Consider the following 19639-nt stretch of genomic DNA (forward strand, 5'->3'; position numbering starts at 1 on the left):
GATAGAGCTTCAGAAACAATTGAAATATGCTTGCCAGAAAGCTAAAGAACTAGAATCTTACAAGAAAAAGTTCCTTTTTAACAGCATTTACAACAAACTTATATGATTTGCCAGATGGCAGTTTACTTTTAGACAGAGCTTTCCAATAAATTACAATATTTATAATAGAAGGCCAAATACTAATTAATCTTTCTGTAACCTTTTTGTCTTAAACACAACTGGTTGTGCAAAATGAAAGGGGGAACACAGAATCTTCAGTGATGCTGATAAAGTCACTTCTTCTGCCAGAAGAAGTGACTTTATCAGCATCACTGAAGATTCTGTGTTCCGTAATTGTAAAACAAGATAAAGCAGTTTTAGAACGTCTTTTAAAATTTCCCAATCAGTTGATTCTACTCTTGTTTTGAAAGCCCCGTGAATTATGTGTTGAGAACACCAGCATGTCAATAAGTTTAGATAGTTCATGTTTGTCACATTTGCTTTGAACATCTCTGTAAAATTTTAAGTTGACACTAGGTCCATTCATAGAGATCTGAATAACCTTGCTGATAATAAGATCATTTATCGTTTCATTAAAATGATTTAGCAAATCAAGTATGGTACTATGTCCCATAAATGAGGAATCCCAATACCTCACTTCAACTCGCATTTTTTTTCAATTCCAATATCAAATATGTAAATTTTATTTGACAAGTATGAGTTTTCTTGTTGAGGGATTCATCAAAGGACACAACAAGCCAGGGAGAAAGGCTTCGTTGTTGTTTAAGTAAATTTGGTCCCATTTGAAAAGATTCAGCAATCTTACTAACAGGAAACATAGTTTAGAATAAATTAGTGGCTTTGTTTGAATTGTTAGAAGTTTTATTTAAGCAACAATGCAATGACCGCATATTTTCTGTGCAAATTTAACCCAAACTTGATACAATGAGTTATAAAGATTGTGGCTTCATAATGTGTCTTTTGAGAAACTATCTATTTTTAAATTATTTTATGGCATAATTTGCATTTGTTATGGGCTTTATTATTTTCTTTCATTAGCCAAGAACCAAAATGAGGGTAACTGTCTTTGTTTGACAAAGCTTCTTTGAAATAAGCCTTTTTTTTAATTTCAGAAATAGTTTTAAACGATCTAAATATATCATTAAAAAATATATATATTGAAATAACATATATTGAACATAATAATATATTGAAATTGATGCTTTATCCTGTGAAACATTGTAGGGTATTTTATTAATTGTCAAAATAAATTAATGGGTAGCACCAACAGAAACATAATTGCTTAATTGTAACACAAGTAACTTCTCAATCAGAACTCCCTGACTTTTCCCTGACTATCTGATTAAAAAGCAGTATCATGCTAAATAATATTTAAAAAAGCAAAAGTGGAGTCATTCACATTTATTTAGTTTCAGAAATATTCAAGTTTATAAATCCAATTATAGACATTTAAACAACTTTATAATTACACAAAAATTATGGTCTTGTAAACATTACATACAATTGCAGCAATAAAAACTCACTAATATTCTGCAATCCATTGAAGCAGTGTAACACATTCATTTGGTCTTGAAGGGTTTTGATTCAATGCAAATCCTTCTAGCTGAAAGACAAATTCATGCAATATAATAAACTACAAGTTAAAAATGAAAAATAATATAAACCAGACATTCTGGTTTGAAAAAAGCTTTATTATAAAACCCTTATCAGTATTAAAATTGAAATTCCTGCTCAGGAGTTTAATCAGAAAATATATATACTAAAATTCTAAAATTTCTTTAACAGTTATTCTCATGTTTACATATATTTTTTGACTACATACAGCCTCAGTTAAATTTTAGTAAAAAATATCAGAATAATAAAAAAAAAGTGTGTAATTGTGAAACTAGAGGTCATTTTGTGAATACAAACATAATAAGATTATTTAAAATTTTTTATTTTTAACTAATGTTGAACATATCAAAAGAACAATTCAAATTTTTTATAAACTAAATAGTAAGTATCATCTTATCATGGTTTACTTGTTTATCCATCCCATTTTGTCCCACCCTACATAAGCCCATCCCATTTTAACCCTCATGAACAAATTTTAATACACAAAGTGTCTCAAAATGTTCCCAAGATATTGTTTTTCAATGAAGTTTTTTTATTTTTTATTTTGGATGACTTTTTATACTCGAAGGGTATGTGCAAGGTTAGCTAAGTTCTTTGCTGACAATTTTTCTAGTTAACTTCTGGCCTTCATGTTCAAGAGCTTCATATAGTGGTAGCCATAAATGTTTACATATTTGTCAGTCAATGTAGCAGAACTTCTCATTAGTTTTACCTATTTCTCAGTTGATGTATGTAACTAATCAAACTTAACTAGTTTTCTCAATTAAATTTAATGGTTTTTACATAAACTGTACTTAATTTTGTCTTATTATATGTCAAAAAGTAGTTAATAGCTGCTTTTACCACAATAAGTTTAGATGTCTAAATAATATATACATATATATATATATATATATATATATATATATATATATATATATATATATATATATATATATATATATATACACACACATTTATATCAGGGGCTATTCTAGACCATTTTTGACAGCGCCAACTGTATTTGGGCGTTGATTAAATTCAGAAACTGAAGGTCTTTTTTATTCTTTTCTTCTTTTAACAGCAAACATGTGTTTTTTGCAAAGAAATGCCTACATACTGCAAATTTCCTTACGGGAAGGCATAGGTGCGGGGGTACTGCTGCCCAAAATATTTTCCTAAAATAGCCCCTGTATATATATATATCATTTATTATAAAAACAAGTTTTTATATTAAATTTGACACATTTAAAACTTTATAAATTATGTAAATCAGTTTTTAACTAAAGGTTATAATAAAGGCCAGATTTACCTATAGACCGACAAGAACGTGACCAACAGACTTACAATTTCTGGAGCTCCAAAATGGGTTTGCAAAATGTTCAAATTTGCTAGGATTTTTAGATATTTAGTTATTAATAAAAAATATTACTTTTATAATTGTAATGATTGCTACAACTGTGTTTTGGAAAAATATTCCCTTTTTGTAAAGTTCTATTTGCATTTCATTACCGCACTATAATTTGCTTGGAGATCAATTCCACACATAGTAATACTAAAATGAATGTATATAAAAAACAAACCAATTTTAAATCAAATAATTTAGATCAAGAGTAAATAACAAACAACTATATAACAGCTTTTCATTTAATATAATTTCGCAAAATATTTTTGAGGGTTCCATAAATTGATTCAACCCCTGAGGGTGTAAATCCGACCCTGGATATAATTTAATAAAATTCTGAAGAATACTTTAAAAATAATTTATGTATTAACTCAAATTTTTATTTTTTAGCTCAGGGCCCCGGCCATGGCCCCGGCTAAAAATGAGACTTTTTTGCAAACCCGGCACCGACCCTGGCAAAATTATAAGATTTAGCAGGGGTTGATAGCTGGGGCTAGAAGAAAATTTATAATACTTTTTGTGTTATAATTTTATACTTACATTTACTATTTATTATACACTGGCATATATTTATATATTTTTAAACTCTAATTTACTTCCAACAAAATTGCAAGCAACCATTACATTTACATTATTTAAATAACCATTAAGTTATGAGTTACTTTAAAATAGTGGATAGGCTAAAATACTTGAAAATGGTTGACTGAAGACTTTAAAAGTTGTAGGATATATTAAAAAGGAAAGCATGAAGATGGGGAAGAGTTATAAGACTTTTTTGATGTGCAAAGAAAAAAACTGGGTTAATAAAAGTTTTTATAGCATGAATTGACAGATACAGTAAGAGGATGCAACTTGTTGAATAAAAAGTCAAGCAAGAATGAGTTTTGGTTTACGTAATAGAGATGATAGCTCGTTTGAGCATTGACCATGATAGTATTTGTAGAAAAAAGAAAAAAATTCAACCCTACAACAATAGGAGAGTGGTTCAAGCTTGGCAGATAAACCAGGTCTAACTACATTTACAATATGCTTTTAGACTTTGTCTGAGAGTAAGAGGGTTGTTATTCATCAATATAGGAATGCTGACAATATTGGAATATTTTTTTGCAGTAAATAAATGAACTTTGTTGGCTAAAAAAAATTGTGGATTTTAATTCTAGAATTTAAATCCAAAAGCCACTGCAAGCCTTAGGCTGTTACAGAAGAGAGGTCAGATTAAAAACCGGCTGCTTGTTCTAAGTAATCAAAAAGTGAAGATTTTTTGTTAAGACAAGAGGATAAAGTTGAGTCATCAGCAAATAGAGGCACTTTAGATGTAAATTTTTTATGAAGATTGTTATTTTAATAAAACTAAAGCGGTACCCTTAAAGTTACTTGAAATAAAGAGGAGTGTAGGCCTTCAAGAATAACTTTAATACTGTGGTTAAAAAAAAATAACTTATTGATCTCAAAAACTTCATATAAAGAAACTAATAACTGAGTGAAGACTAATCATAGGATAGTTGGAGAGGTCAAAGCATTTTCTAGAGTTTTGAAAAATTGGAATCACTTATTTAGCACTTTTTAAAAGTTTAGCGAAAATTGAAGAGAGTAAATTGAGAGAGAAAATTGCCGAAAGAAGTGACCAGGTGGATGTGTGGTGTGACTTTAACACGACAAGAAAAGAAGGCATAGCCTTAGACAGATTAGAAAAAAACGTCTTATCAAACAACGTTCGATAAAGAAGATTTAGTTAATTTAGGTATCAGTATGTAGAGAGGTAGTAACTTCAGGAGAAAATGGTAGTGATGGAAGTAAGAAAACTTGAAAAGAATGCCTAATATATTTCATGAATGAGGTTTAGTCAAGAAAAGAAAATGCTCTAGATTGTTTATATTAGAGAAACAGCATAAAAAAGGAAGGCTCAAGCCAGATGATGATGTTGACAATAAAGATGATGATGATGATGATCATAATGGTAATGATGATTATGATGATCATGTTGATCATAATGATGTTTATATATGCATATATACACAAAATATAACATGAAGTTTGAATAAAAAAAATATATTTAGGATGTATAATTGTTTATGCAGCACCGGTCACAAACCTGGCCTTGGCCTAAGATATATTTTATCAAACCCGGCCTCGAACCCGGTGAAAAAGTCACTGAATGCTGAATTTTTATTATTTGAGTCAACAAATAAAAGAATAGAAAACTTAGATTTGTTATTTGATGTCCTTTTATCTATAAAACCGGGCTCAGTTGCTAGTGAACAAGTATTTTCAATTGCAAGCAATATTGTGTCCATAATAAAAACAAGACTTACCATCACACAAGACATTCATTGGAAACTTTATGTTTTTTTAATTGTATTTTCTTTGGAGAAATTAAATTAAGTGAAACAAATATAAATATTGTTCATTATATTTATCGATATTTTTTTTGTATTTTTACTTTAATATTGATTTTGTTTTTTGTGACTTCTTATAAATTAAATAAACTATTTCTCTTTATTGAAAACTGTTTTTTTTTTTAATTTAGAACTTGAAAACTGGTTTTTCAAAAAGTTGGTTATTGTATGAACTCTAATTTCTGCTATCTCACATGAAACTATTGTTTTACTCGCTTTAAGTTAAAAACTCCAATATTTTTCACACCACTGTATGTATATATGTGTGTGTTTTTTTTGGTTAATTCACTTCCTCAAGGCTGTGAAGGCCGCTACAGTCAAGGAGGCTACTTAAATGTGGTTCAAATCCTCTTTCAACTCTATATCTCTGAAACATGAACCTTGACAAACAAGGTCGCTGCACCAAGAAACAATTTCAATGCGGTACTACCAGGGATGTGGTGGGGATCAAACTCAGAACCCCTCACTAATGAAGCGAGTGCTCTACCGCTACACCACTACCGCATTGTATGTATGTAGGTATGTAAACATATATATATATATATATATATACATATATAATATATATATATATATATATATATATATATATATATATATATATATACAGTATCGGAAAAAACGAGTGCAACCAAATAATGCTAATTTAGTTTCTTTATTCTTTATATAAAAGTGCTGCATTATTTCAATTTAGAGAAATAACTATGTAACTGTTTAGAGACAAAGTTCTTCAAGTTTTATTCATCACAAAGTTCATTATTTGTACACGAAAATTAATAAATTAATCAAAAGTATTAAAAAAAGTTGATTTCCTTCTGGACAAAACAAGTGCAACTCAACAAAATGTTGACCAAGCTGTATTTCGCTATCAATATTTCATGGCGAATCCTTTGTTGTCGATCACAGCCTTGCATCTTCGAGGCATAGATTCGATCAGGTGATCAATGAAACTTTGTGGAATTGCTGCCCAGGCCTTTTGGATTTGTTCAAACAGTTGATCCTTATTACGAACACCTTCACGATTAATACTGCGGTTGACGATCACCCACAGGGTCTCGATAGGGTTGAGATCCGGAGATTGAGGCGGCCAATCCATCACCGATAGGTGGTTGTCTTGAAACCACTGCTTGACTACTTTTGCAGTGTGTTTCGGATCGTTGTCTTGCTGAAAAACCCATTTTATTGGCATATTCCATTCACCATGAGGTAACATAACATCTTTCAGGATATTTTTATACATGAAACGGTCCATTATTCCATTGTTTCAATGTATTGGACCTAGACCGTTAGCAGAAAAACACCCCCAGACCATTACATTGCCTCCACCATGCTTCACGGTCTTATGGCAGTAACATAAATCGAGGCGTTTTCCGGCCGATCGACGTACACAGCAAATGCCATCGCTCCCAATGATGTTGAACTTTGATTCATCACTGAACAGGACAGTTTACCATTTCTGCACATTCCAGTCAATATGAGATGTAGCAAACAGGAGTCTTTTCTTCTGGTTTTTTAGTGAAATCAGCGGTTTCTTTGCAGGGCATCAAGAAAACAATCCGGCTTCAACAGCACGGCGTCTGATTGTTCGCTCCAATACAGGCAGCTCTAATTGCTTTTGTATCTCAACTGATGATATCCAGGGATCCTTCTTGACGGATCTGACGATCATAGAATCCTCTCTAGAAGTGGTAGAACGCGGTCTTCCACCTTTGTTATCTGCTGCCAACTTCCCCGTAGAGCGATATTTGGAACATAGTCTTGATACGGTCCATTTTTTCACGCGATATTTATCACAAATACTTTTTGTGACATTCCACTTACGTAATTGCCAATAATTTTCTTTCTTAGTTCCAATCCAAGACTGTCGGGAGCCATTTTTGCACTTGAAGTCATAATAATAAAAATAAATAATCACGCTTCTCAAGGCTTACTGTGTTACATTTACCTTGTGACGATACAATAATGCTCTATGGAACACAACGTCTTGGTTGGATGTGAACTGTATTGATGTAATGAAACACTTGTTGTATTTCACTTCTTGTATTGATGTTTTTCGATAAAACACTTTGATAAAACTCACTTCGATAAACTGTCTTGATAATACTGACTGATTGACTTCCATATACTGTCTGAATTACATGTTGATTTACATGTCTCTTATATGGTAAAATGAACCTGTGTGAAACTGTTCTGGAAAATTCTAGATGCTTCTTTTCGATGCTTCTGGATGCTTCTGGAAGCTCCTGGATGCGTCTGGATGCTTCTGAATGTTTCTGGATACTTCTGGATGCTTCCAGATGCTTCTTCTGGAAACTTCTGGAAACTTCTGGATACTTCCTTTAATTATTAAAAAACTTCCGTGACTTTGACACGGACCAGACTTAAGAAAATGAAACAAACCAAAAAAGTTGCACTTGTTTTGTCCGCTGCAAAATGGCACTTGTCAACGAAATTCTGCCTGTGTGCTGTCACCTGTCAGCTGATTGCTCATGTCATGGCATGCTATGACTCCAGACTCCTGAACTGTTTGCTGTGGTAGTATAGTTCGTTTTGTTTTTAAGACATGTAAAATTAGGAACACTTTTTAGCATTGTTCGATGTTGGTTGCAAATGTTTTGTCCAATACTGTATATATATATATATATATATATATATATATATATATATATATATATATATATATATATATATATATATATATATATATATGTGTGTATATATATATATGTGTATATATATATATATATATATATGTATATATATATATATATATATATATATATGTATATATATATATATATATATATATATATATATATATATATATATATATATATATATATATATATATATATATATATATATATATATATGTATATATATTGTGTAACATAAATAATTATATATAAAATAAAAATAAATATAATATTACCATTCTTGACATTGCATCATGGTAGTAGTATATATAAAGCTTAAAGATTTGGTAATTAGGTGGAAAACATGGCCGAACAAGATGCTAAAATAAAGAATTTAATTAAAAAAATCTTCACATAATAAAAATGATTTTCATCTATTTTCACAATTTGCCTTATGAAACTAGTACTGAAACTGTTTGAAAAAATATTTTTACTAAATAATCTTTTAAAATTTAATCTGTTACAATACACTGTTGCTATTCATACGAACAATGTTAAAATATTTATTAAAAAATATTTCTTTGTTCTCTAGGTATTGGAAAAATTTTTAGAATTATTGACCAAATGGTATCTCATTTTTAAACTTGAAATTAGAACAATACTTTTCCAAAGATTTTATCTTATTATTATATATTAGCTAGTTGAGACCTAAAAAAGAATAAAAATTATATGGTAGGTCTATTGCTTGTCTAAATACCATGCTTCAAAAGTATGGAAAAAATTTTTTTATTTATTTCAATTTTCATTTCCAAAGCCTTTTCTATAATTTATGTATATAATTTACCTTTTTGATAGTATTCTACAATTTTTTTTATATTTTAAATCTTTATCTAGTTAAGTACCTCAAAATATAAAAAAAAACTTCCCCACCTCATTCTTGTACAGTAATTTATATGACATAATTTATAAACAACTATTATCTTATAAGCTCTTATATAGTTTAAAAGAATTATTTTTCCTATTGGTATTTTTATATTTTTAGGCACTTTGAGCTTGAATCATTAATTTATTCATATAAAATAAATGGTGTGAAAAATTGATGGTGTACATGCTTTTTTTGTGAAATAACTTTAGAAATCTCACTAAATGTAAAGAAAAAAAAAACATTTTACTGAAAAATGAATATAGTCATGAAACATTTTATTTCCAAAATAAATGAAAAGTGTTTCAGTTAAGATGCTGCTCCCATTTTGGAAACTCTTCTTTATTTATTTGGCATAGTATTTGCTGAAAGAGAAGATGATGATCAGGCAAATGTGTGGTGTGACTCTAACAAGACAAAAAACAAGTCAGGACCTTAGCCAGAGATAAGAAAGTTAAGCCAGAGATAAGCCAGAGACAAGGAAGATCAGAAAAGGTTTGTCAGAGAAGACTAAGGTGATTTGGGTATGTTGAGCAATAAGGATGCAGATGATTCAAGCATGTAGAAAGGTAACAGATTTAGGAGAAAAATGTAAAGTTAGAAGTAAGAAAATTTGGGAAGAGTGTGTTAAATAATGGTGCAATTATTACATTTTAAGTTTAAAAATGCTTTTGACATCATTTGGTCAATATTCCTAAAAAACTTGTCAAAATTTAATTATTCCCAATATCTAGAAAACCTACAATTATTTTTAAATTTTTTTATTTGGAAATTTATCTCCTAGTGTGAATAACATCAAGTTCACCATTAGGCTCTGCCTGATTTATACAAAAAGTTGCTCTTAAGGAGGATTGAGAATTCTGGCATTAAAATCTTATTAAAACAAAAAATGAGAAAAGTAACTTCTTTTTTTTCTCAAATAAAAAAAGAAAAAAATTTATATAAACAGGGTACTTCATAGGGTAGAGTAGATAGAAATAGAGTTTAAAATATATAAGTATACAAATTTGCAAATTTCTGCTCTGCCATAACTTGCGATAGTTACATCAAAGCATGGTTTTTTTGCTTCAACGCATTCTTTTTAAAATAGATTCAAGTTTTCCTGTTTAATTAGACAAGTAGTTTCCTCAGTAATTTCCGTCTGGATTTTTCCAAATTCTATAGTATTATTAATATTAAATTGTATTAATGTCCATTCATTTTTGTTACTAATTTTAGAAAACCAATTTATAACATCAGCGGTATTTTTCCGGTTGCAAAATTAATATTTTTGGAATAATATTATTTATTTTGTCGAATTAAACTTTACTAACGCGCCTTAGCTCACATCCAGCCATCCAGCTACAAATAATTACTTGAAAAATATTTATTACAAGTACGTATGCTTGAAATAAGCAATATATATAAGAAAAGCAACACATACAAGAAAAATAAAGCACTTGAAATATCTAAATTTTTATTCACAAGTTTTACATGAAAAAATAGTAAAACTAGCTTAAAGTAACGGATGGTGCGATATCCAAGTGTAAAGAAATTTCTAAATTTCTAAAAGGAAAAGCATATTTTTATTAATATTAGGATATTCAACATAAACTAAATAAAATATATGAATCCATCACATTGAGGTATTTAAAAAAAAAAAAAAAAATGCTTATTAGGTTATTTTTTTAACAACCTAATAAAAACATTTTCTCAGAAGTTAGAGTTGTTTGCAAGAGTTTTTATGACACTTTAAAGTCTTAGACATTCATTTCTTGACACTTTTAAGTCTTAAACATATAAAATTTATTGATTAGATTATAGCTTGATTTTCTGACATGTGACGTTTGAAATATAATTTTAGTATTTTTTTGAATACTTTTTTATTATTCTAAAATATCATAACTGTACCTTAACTGAAATAAGATCATCTAAAATAAGTGCTCGCATTCTTTCAAGATGGCGAACTAACCACATTTTATCTGTTTTATCAGTTAGTTCTAATTGATTGCTATCAAATCTAAATGTAATAATGTATAACTAAATTACATAGTTTTTATCTTGTATTATATATATACATGTATGTATGTATGTATATTATATATATATATATATATATATATATATATATATATATATATATATATATATTATATATATATATATATATATATATATATCAAGACTGACTATATAGAGTCACAATTTAATAAAGAAATACCAAAAGAATTAAACAATTTAATAAAGAAATACCAAACCTTCAAAGATTCTATGAGAAAAGGATAAAAAAAATTTAGGTAAAAGATGTGGAGAAAGGGGTGGGAGAGTAATACAGGGGTAGATTATGGCAAATTTACAAGTGGCACAATGGTCTCAAGTAAATTGATGTTATTGTAAGCATTGCTAATATTTTGTAACTGTAAAATTTAAAACAAAATTGTCTCATTTGACAAAAACGTGTAAAATATAAAATGTTTAAAAATGGTTAATTTCAAAGTTTATACAGATTTTTTGAAAAACATATTGCTTTAAATTCTAAATCAATAGATTGACTTGGAGTTGTTGTTTTTTTTGATATGCATTATGCCCTTGATTTAGGAAATTTTTCTATCAAAGTTTGGCAGCTTTAATTTTTCTGGCCAAACCTCTCTGCAATGTACATAACTTTACATTTTTTTAAACCCTTTCTTTTATACTGCTTATCTAACTGCTTTACTTTCTGTAGATTGTGTCTCTTTATTTTGCCAAAAAAAAAAAAATCCAATCGAAGATCAAGCAACTCATGTCAAATTTGAAATGTCAATTTGTGACTGGCACAGGTTAATTCAAAAACCAGACCCAAATACTTGAGTATGCATATCTTTGTTTTAGGATCTGGATCTATTTTGTTTTAGTAACTGATTACATGCATTCTTTTTAGATAAAACTACTTTCTATGATGACAAATTCAAGTACTGTTATTTATAAACTTGCACTTAAACATGTCAATGGTCGTCTAAAAAAGCTGCTGAGATAAGTGTTCAGTAATAATTCAAAGCTGTTGAGGTAAATGTTCAGTAAGTATTCAAAACTGTTCAGTAAGTGAAAAGTTGAGTGAATTTATATGAAATTGTAGCACAACTACAGAGAGTGCATCATGGTTTTTCAATTCAATTTGGCTGTTTAAACAACTGCATCAAATCTTTTATGCCCATGCAATCCATTTAACAGTATGTGATTTTCAGTTGGTTTTACACATATAAAACCAATTAACTTTAGACTTGACAATATTAATATATGGTAGTGAGGATGACAGTGAAGAGTCTAATTAATGTAAATAAATTATTTGAAGTAAAATTCTTAAATAAATTTCTTTAATTAAGAATTTTACTTCAAATAATTGATGTAGAATGTACGAAAGACAGCAAAGTTGATTTTGAACAACTTTGCTATCTTTCTACATCAATTTAAAGTTGATTTTGAAAACACAGTAAATAAGACTATATATATAAAAGTAAAGCTAAAAAAAGTTATACAAAGTGCTTGCTAAAACATGAATTAATATATAAAGATATTAATATAAAATTATTCAGTAAAAAACTTTCGATCTTTGATTCAGCAAAAAAACATTTTATTAATTTGGAGAATCTATTTAGTGTTTCAAAACTATACAACCAACATCATTTGAGAAAATGCCTTTAATGTGCATTGTTTGTAAACTTAGTGTGCGCGCATTATTTGTAAACTTAGTGTGTGAGCATTGTTTATAAACTTAGTGTGCGCGCATTATTTGTAAACTTAGTGTGTGAGCATTGTTTGTAAACATAGAACATAATAAAAGTTACAATAAAAATGATGAAATTAAAATGAAAATAAGCTTGCTAATGTAAAAAAACTATAAAGAATATATATAGTTTAATTAAAATTTTATATTGTTAACTAAAAATCCAGATTCAAATCTCAATTTAATATTTAATTTTACATATTGAAACAATAATAATCAATACTAATACAAATACAACATCAAGCTAGCTTTCTTGTGAAAAATTTTTTAAAAAACTGCTGAATAACGTTTTAGTAATCAACAGATAAAGGGTGCTGAGTTTCATTGAGTTCAAAATTATTAAATGATAATTAATAATTTTGCGTGATTAAGTTTTTTAAATGTTTTTACAAAATATTCTAAAATATATTTTGAAGTATTTCCATATTGTTTAACATGTGGTTGTTTTACTTTTTAAAAACTTTATATAACTTATGCTTAACTTTAGACAAAAATTTTAAACATAACCTTGTTAAAACTGTTTGCAATCATTTATTTAAAACTAATGTAACTTTTTCCTTTTACAAAGTCCTCTTTATACTCTTCATACTTATGATAATTTCACTGTAATGCTGAACTTTACACATTTTCTTAAGACATACTCACATTCATTGTAAGAGACCCAACCCTTTAAGACTCACCTTTTTTTAGCAAAATTTGTGACCAAATTAATAAGTAGTGCATTAAAAATAAAATGTAATTGAACATTACTAAATTCAAAATCATGAGCATTCCATGTAACAAATTTGACATGCACCCACCAATAACTGTTATTATCTACTCCAAAGTACTTAAATATATGTATGTATGTATGTATGTATGTATGTATGTATGTATGTATGTATGTATGTATGTATGTATGTGTGTATGTATGTATGTATGTATGTATGTATGTATGCATGGCTGTCTTAACAAAAGAAAGGGCTAGAATCAATCATATGGCTTAGAAATTTGTAATAACAATACATTTTATAATAAATTGGACACTGTTGGAAGATAGGAATTAAAAATTCTCTTTAGTCAAAGTGCTGCAAAAATAATCTACACATTATATGTTTATCTGCATTTATCTTTCTTTAAAACTGATGATTTTCATACAAAGCAATTTCATTAAAACTGATAACATGTCATCTTCATACGAAACAATTTAAATCTCTTTATCAGACTATTGAGAAATTTTTTATCTAATTTTAACTCAAATACCTAACGATACCACTTTATCAACACACTTCTGACGACAACCATTTTATCAACAAAGTAATGAAAATTTGCAAACAACTGGAGCTAAGCTTTGTCCAGCGTTTGATTGATGGCAAAAAAAATCATTATCAAATGTTGTAGCATAAATGAAAACTGTCAAATTTAAAATCAGAATGAGAATTTGGACTAATAGTATAAATTATTTGTTTTATACACATTTTTACCAGTAATTTGTGCCTGTTTTTGGTAGAATAAATAAGGGTTGAGAATAAAATAACAATTATTAAAATAATAAAAAAAAAATTTTTAAGTTGAAAAATAACTTAGATTCTATCTTATTCTTTTATTTTGCAAAATAATTTTATTGCAAATTCTTTAATCATCAATGATATCCAAGAGCTCATTTTCTTTGTACATAGGAGGAAGTTAATTAATAATTTCTATGAGGCTATTCTCTATGTACATAAATTAAGCGCAAGAGTTTCTATGTACATAAATTAAGTGCATAAATTAAGAGGTCATTTTTAATGTACATAAGATGAAGTTAATTTTAGGCCTTTTTACCCATTTTGCTACAAAGTTCATTATTTATTAGCTTAAGTTTAGAAAAATGATAAATTCAATCAATGTAAATGATTCTGTACGCTTTGTCAATTCCTGCATTAATGTTTTCATTCCAATTTTTTTTTATTGCATTGTCATATTATTTTATTGTACTTTATTGTATTGTAAATCAGGACATCTGCCCTTAGCATTCAACTTGTTAAAATTTTTAATTTTTAAAAAATTAATTAATACAAGTTTTTTTTAGACTTTTCGTGAGGAGTTTTTTTAGTGATTCTTAAAGATTGATAGCAAGAAGTATATTAACATCATATGACTGTAAGATTAATTAACATCATATGACTGTAGGATCAATTAATATCATGTGACTGTAGGATCAATTAACATCATGCGATTGTAGGATCAATTAACATCATCTGACTGTAGGATACTCATTTTCATTGCTCTTAAGGTTGTTCCAAATAGTTGCTAGAGAAATTGCATCTTGGTGCTCAATTTTATTGCTTAATCCTTGGGCTTCCATCCTTATTAAAATAGTTAAAACTCTAATGCGCATGTTCATTTCAGCCTCTTAAGTAATCATAAAACTTAATTACTTTCTAATTTGGCTATAACACTGCTGCACTTCTAATTTGGCTACAACACTGCTGTACTTCTAATTTGGCTATAACACTGCTGCACTTGAATTCACAATTTAAATAGTCAACTTTATGTATGTATGTATGTATGTATGTATGTATGTATGTATGTATGTATGTATGTATGTATGTATGTATGTATGTATGTATGTATGTATGTATGTATGTCTGTCTGTCTGTATGTATGTATGTATGTATGTATGGATCTATGTATGGATGTATGTATAAATGTATGTATGTATGTATGTATGTATTTCTGTATGTAAGTATGTAAGTATGTATCTATGTATGTATGTATGTATTTATGTATGTATGTATGAATGTATGTATGTATGTATGTATTTATGTATGTATGTATGTATGTATGTATGTATGTATGTATGTATGTATGTATGTATTGTATGTATGTATGTATGTATGTATGTATGTATGTATGTATGTATGTATGTATGTATGTATGTATGTATGTATGTATGTATGTATGTATGTATGTATGTATGTCTGTCTGTCTGTATGTATGTATGTATGTATGTATGGATCTATGTATGGATGTATGTATAAATGTATGGATGTTTAAAATATTTTTATTATTATTCAAAACAAATAATTGACATTAAAAAATGCACCTATTTTCAACACTTTTCTTGATAACTGCTTGACAATGATCTTTCCAACATTTCGGTCTCCCAGGAGGCATAAATCCAGTCAACTTTTCTTGATTGATACAACGCGCATCAGACCTTAATATGTATTCTTTTTAAATAACAAGGATGAAAAAGATAAGAAAATTAACAAAACCCATTGATTACCTTTCCTCTCTTTCAACTATTCTTAAAGAAGTAACAAGTTCTGTAGGTGTATGTCGAGCTGCAGCTAATGTTCTACTAATTATCATTGATATTTGTTTTTTCATACCAACCTTAATAAATTGAAAACTTTAATATATTTTAATATTTTCAAGTATTGCACAGAAATAGTCCATTTTATAAATGTGTGTGTTCAAGAAAATACTAAATAGAAAAAAAAATTAAGTAGATAGTATGGTCAACAATCTGATAGGTGGTATTGGTATATATAAACATTAAATAAAAATATTGTATTAACATGCACTGATTTAACGATAAAAAAAAGAAAAAAAAGAAACTTACTGATAAATTATCAACTTCACTAAAATACGCATAAAGTGGCTAAAAAACAAATGTTTAAAAAGTAAAAACTTAAATTCATAAAATCCTAGTACCAAAGATTTATTGATGAATTGTTTTGAGAGAGAGAGAGAGAGAGAGAGAGAGAGAGAGAGAGAGAGAGAAATTTGCTATTTAAAAAATATAATCCAAAAAAAAAAAACTAGATATTAATAATAAGTACCGAATCAGTGTAACTTTCTTTGCTTCCTTCTTCTTTATAAATTTTGTATACCTCAAGCAATAAATCGTCTCTTGTTGCTTCTAACTCCATTATACTAAAATATTAGGAGTGTGATATTTAATAGTAATAATTACTTAACAAAACTTGTTCATTTAAAATATGTTTTATTAACATTTACTTTTTGTGAGCTTGAAGTAACTTTCCTTCCTTTATGAGATTTTCAGTAAGCTTTATGGTTTCTGGGACATTAAAGATCAATCCAAGATGGCTATTTGTCTTTGCTAGCTAGTAAAAAAATTAAAATATTAATTTAAAGTTTTTGTTGTCACAAAAAATGTTCTTTATTTCTCTACTCGAAAGAGCTGTTAAAACTTTTAAACTTAACACACCAGAAATGTTTGGTAGCCTCTTTCTTTTTTTTCCAGGTTTTGTACCTGTCTCTCCAGTGTAAGTTTATGTGTGTGTGTGTGTGTATATATATATATATATATATATATATATATATATATATATATATATATATATATATATATATATATATATATATATAAACACACATACACATTTATATTTTTTGACAAGTATTAGTTAATTAAATTAATAGATTAAATTCACTTTACAGTGAATTTATATTTAAACTTAAAGTTTTGATAAAAAAATATCAAATTTATATACATTTTTACCAACATATCCCAGACAAAGGAAAGGTTGGAGAAAGTTTATATTTTTTTTGGTTTGGTTGAGAAAGGTTGGAGAAAGTTTATATAAATTAATGTTTACTAGAAAAAAAATTTAAAAAGTTTTTTTTAAAAAGGACTTATAATAAGATATTATTAAAAAACAAATAAAATTTGATGTCATGGCTTCAGTACATTGTACTAAAACCATGTAATGTAATAATAATGTTTAATTGTTATAGACTTAAAGCAATAAGTATTATTACTAAAAAACTATTGTTAAACGTATGTTGGCATTACATGTATGTTGAATGTACACTGGCATTACAATAAAAAAGAAGTAAAAAGTACCCTCCTAAAGTATTGTGTTGCAAGATTAAGTATGAACTTTAAAAAAAAATATTGAAAAAACCTTTGCATGTCTTTCATGAGCTACTTTAACTTTGAGAAGTTTATCATTTAATGGTTCACACTCAACAAAGATATTTGAAACTTCTTCAAGTCTAAATTAAAACAAGATTTATTTAAAGTCCTTTGTTATACCTACATCTGAAAAAATACCTTGATTTTCTGGAAAATATGCTTACTGTTAAAACTTGAGTAAATAACTATATAAACAATTTTATAAACTATATTAAATCAATTTTTATTAATTTTATGGTGAAAAAAACATGAACTTACGACTTCTTAACATATGCAATATCCTCTTGTGCACTATGAAAATAAAACATGTCTTGATTTGCATAAAAAAATTATTAACAGATAATATTTATCTTCTTTTATTAATTTAATTATTGTGTACAGCAATAATTAAAATTATTAATTTTTATTTTATTATATATTTTGTTTGCTGAAGACAAACAGATGCTACCCTGTTGAGTGTCATTTAAATGCAATAAATTAAAAAACATATATTTAAGAATATAATTAAAAAAAGAAAAAAAAGTAATGCAATTATAGTTTATTTCATGATTAAAACATTCATCATGAAATAAACCGTAATTGCATTACTTATTTTACTTTCTTTAATTATGGTTAGAGCCCAGGTTACAAATAAATACTTAGTTACTCAACCCTGGCCATTACCCTAATTTCTTATGTTTAACAAAACTTTACTCTACCAATATAATATTTTAACACATTTTACTCTTATTTTTTTTAACCTTAACTTGTTATTTTTTAACTCACTTAACCAAGTTTGAAACTTATTACCTTTTCAACTCATTTAACCCAGATCGAATACCATCAATTTGTGATTGAACAGCTGTTTTTAGACGAGAATCAACTGCTGCCTAAGTTAAATAACTAATTTTGGTTGATGAATTGTTTTCCAGTATAAAATAAAATTAGTAAATAATAGAAATAAAAAACAATTCTGTGAAAAAAAAAAAAAAAATTTAAACTTTAAAAAATAATCTGAAAAGCAAAATTGAATAAAAAAAAATTTAAAGTAAAAAAAAAAAAAATCTTCCTATTATAAAATAAATTAGACAAAATTTACTTTATTTCTCATTATTTTTCTTCTTATTTGTTCAACTTTATCCAACTGATCTGGTGTCTAAAAAATCAATACTCAATCACATAAAAATTAAATACAAATTTTTCAATTACAATTAAAGTTAAATGTTCTATTTACAAACATTTTTTCAAAACATTCAAAAGCATTTAATTATTATTTTAATTGCAAAATAAAGTGCAAAAATTATTATCGTTCAAAATAAAATAAAAATACCACCAAAACGCTTGCAACATATTTTGAAGCTTTTTGCAAAGCGGCACATTTTGCCAGCTCTACCTCTTCTGTCATTATTTAGCTCCACCACTGTTTATAATTCATCAGAGCTTAACTTCTCATTTCATTTACAATTATGAACTATGGTTTAAAAAGGTGTCATTAAAAATAAATAAACTGCAGCACAACCCTTTTCAAATATTAAATTTGAAAATCTCATTCAAAATCACATTCTAGTTGCTTTAAAAGTACACTATATAAGTGGTTTTTATACACAGAATGTAATTACTTAAAAAAAAAAATATATATATATATATAAATATATATGTATGCATATATATATATATATATATATATATATATATATATATATATATATATATATGCATATATATATATATATATATATCCACACACACATATATATATACATACATATATATACACATACATATATATAAGTGGTTTTTATACACAGAATGTAATTACTTAAAATATATATATATATATATAAATATATATGTATGCATACATATATATATATATATATATATATATGCATATATATATATATATATATATATATATATATATATATCACATATATATATATACATACATATATATACATACATATATATATATATATATATATATATATATATATATATATATATATATATATATATATATATATATATATATATACACATATATATACACACTA

The 19639-nt window shown here is 27.1% G+C and overlaps 1 protein-coding gene across 1 annotated transcript in view; it reads right to left on the bottom strand.

Moving 5' to 3' along the window:
* LOC100215347 (exocyst complex component 3) overlaps positions 1–19070 on the bottom strand; it is a 56351-nt gene extending 37281 nt beyond the window's left edge. The window contains exons 1-13 of the mRNA XM_065802250.1: positions 18913–19070; positions 18682–18738; positions 18393–18472; positions 17862–17894; positions 17593–17683; positions 16682–16788; positions 16504–16597; positions 16284–16322; positions 15945–16054; positions 15762–15875; positions 10843–10951; positions 8327–8410; positions 1524–1603 (exon numbers count right to left, since the gene is read on the bottom strand). Of these exons, the coding sequence (XP_065658322.1) occupies positions 1524–1603; positions 8327–8410; positions 10843–10951; positions 15762–15875; positions 15945–16054; positions 16284–16322; positions 16504–16597; positions 16682–16788; positions 17593–17683; positions 17862–17894; positions 18393–18472; positions 18682–18738; positions 18913–18987 (1073 nt within the window). The 5' untranslated portion in view covers positions 18988–19070. The remainder of the gene's footprint in view (positions 1–1523; positions 1604–8326; positions 8411–10842; positions 10952–15761; positions 15876–15944; positions 16055–16283; positions 16323–16503; positions 16598–16681; positions 16789–17592; positions 17684–17861; positions 17895–18392; positions 18473–18681; positions 18739–18912) is intronic.
* Positions 19071–19639: the final 569 nt, after the last annotated feature.

Source organism: Hydra vulgaris, chromosome 08 (assembly GCF_038396675.1).
Source record: "Hydra vulgaris chromosome 08, alternate assembly HydraT2T_AEP".
In the NCBI taxonomy this organism is placed as follows: Eukaryota; Metazoa; Cnidaria; class Hydrozoa; order Anthoathecata; family Hydridae; genus Hydra; species Hydra vulgaris.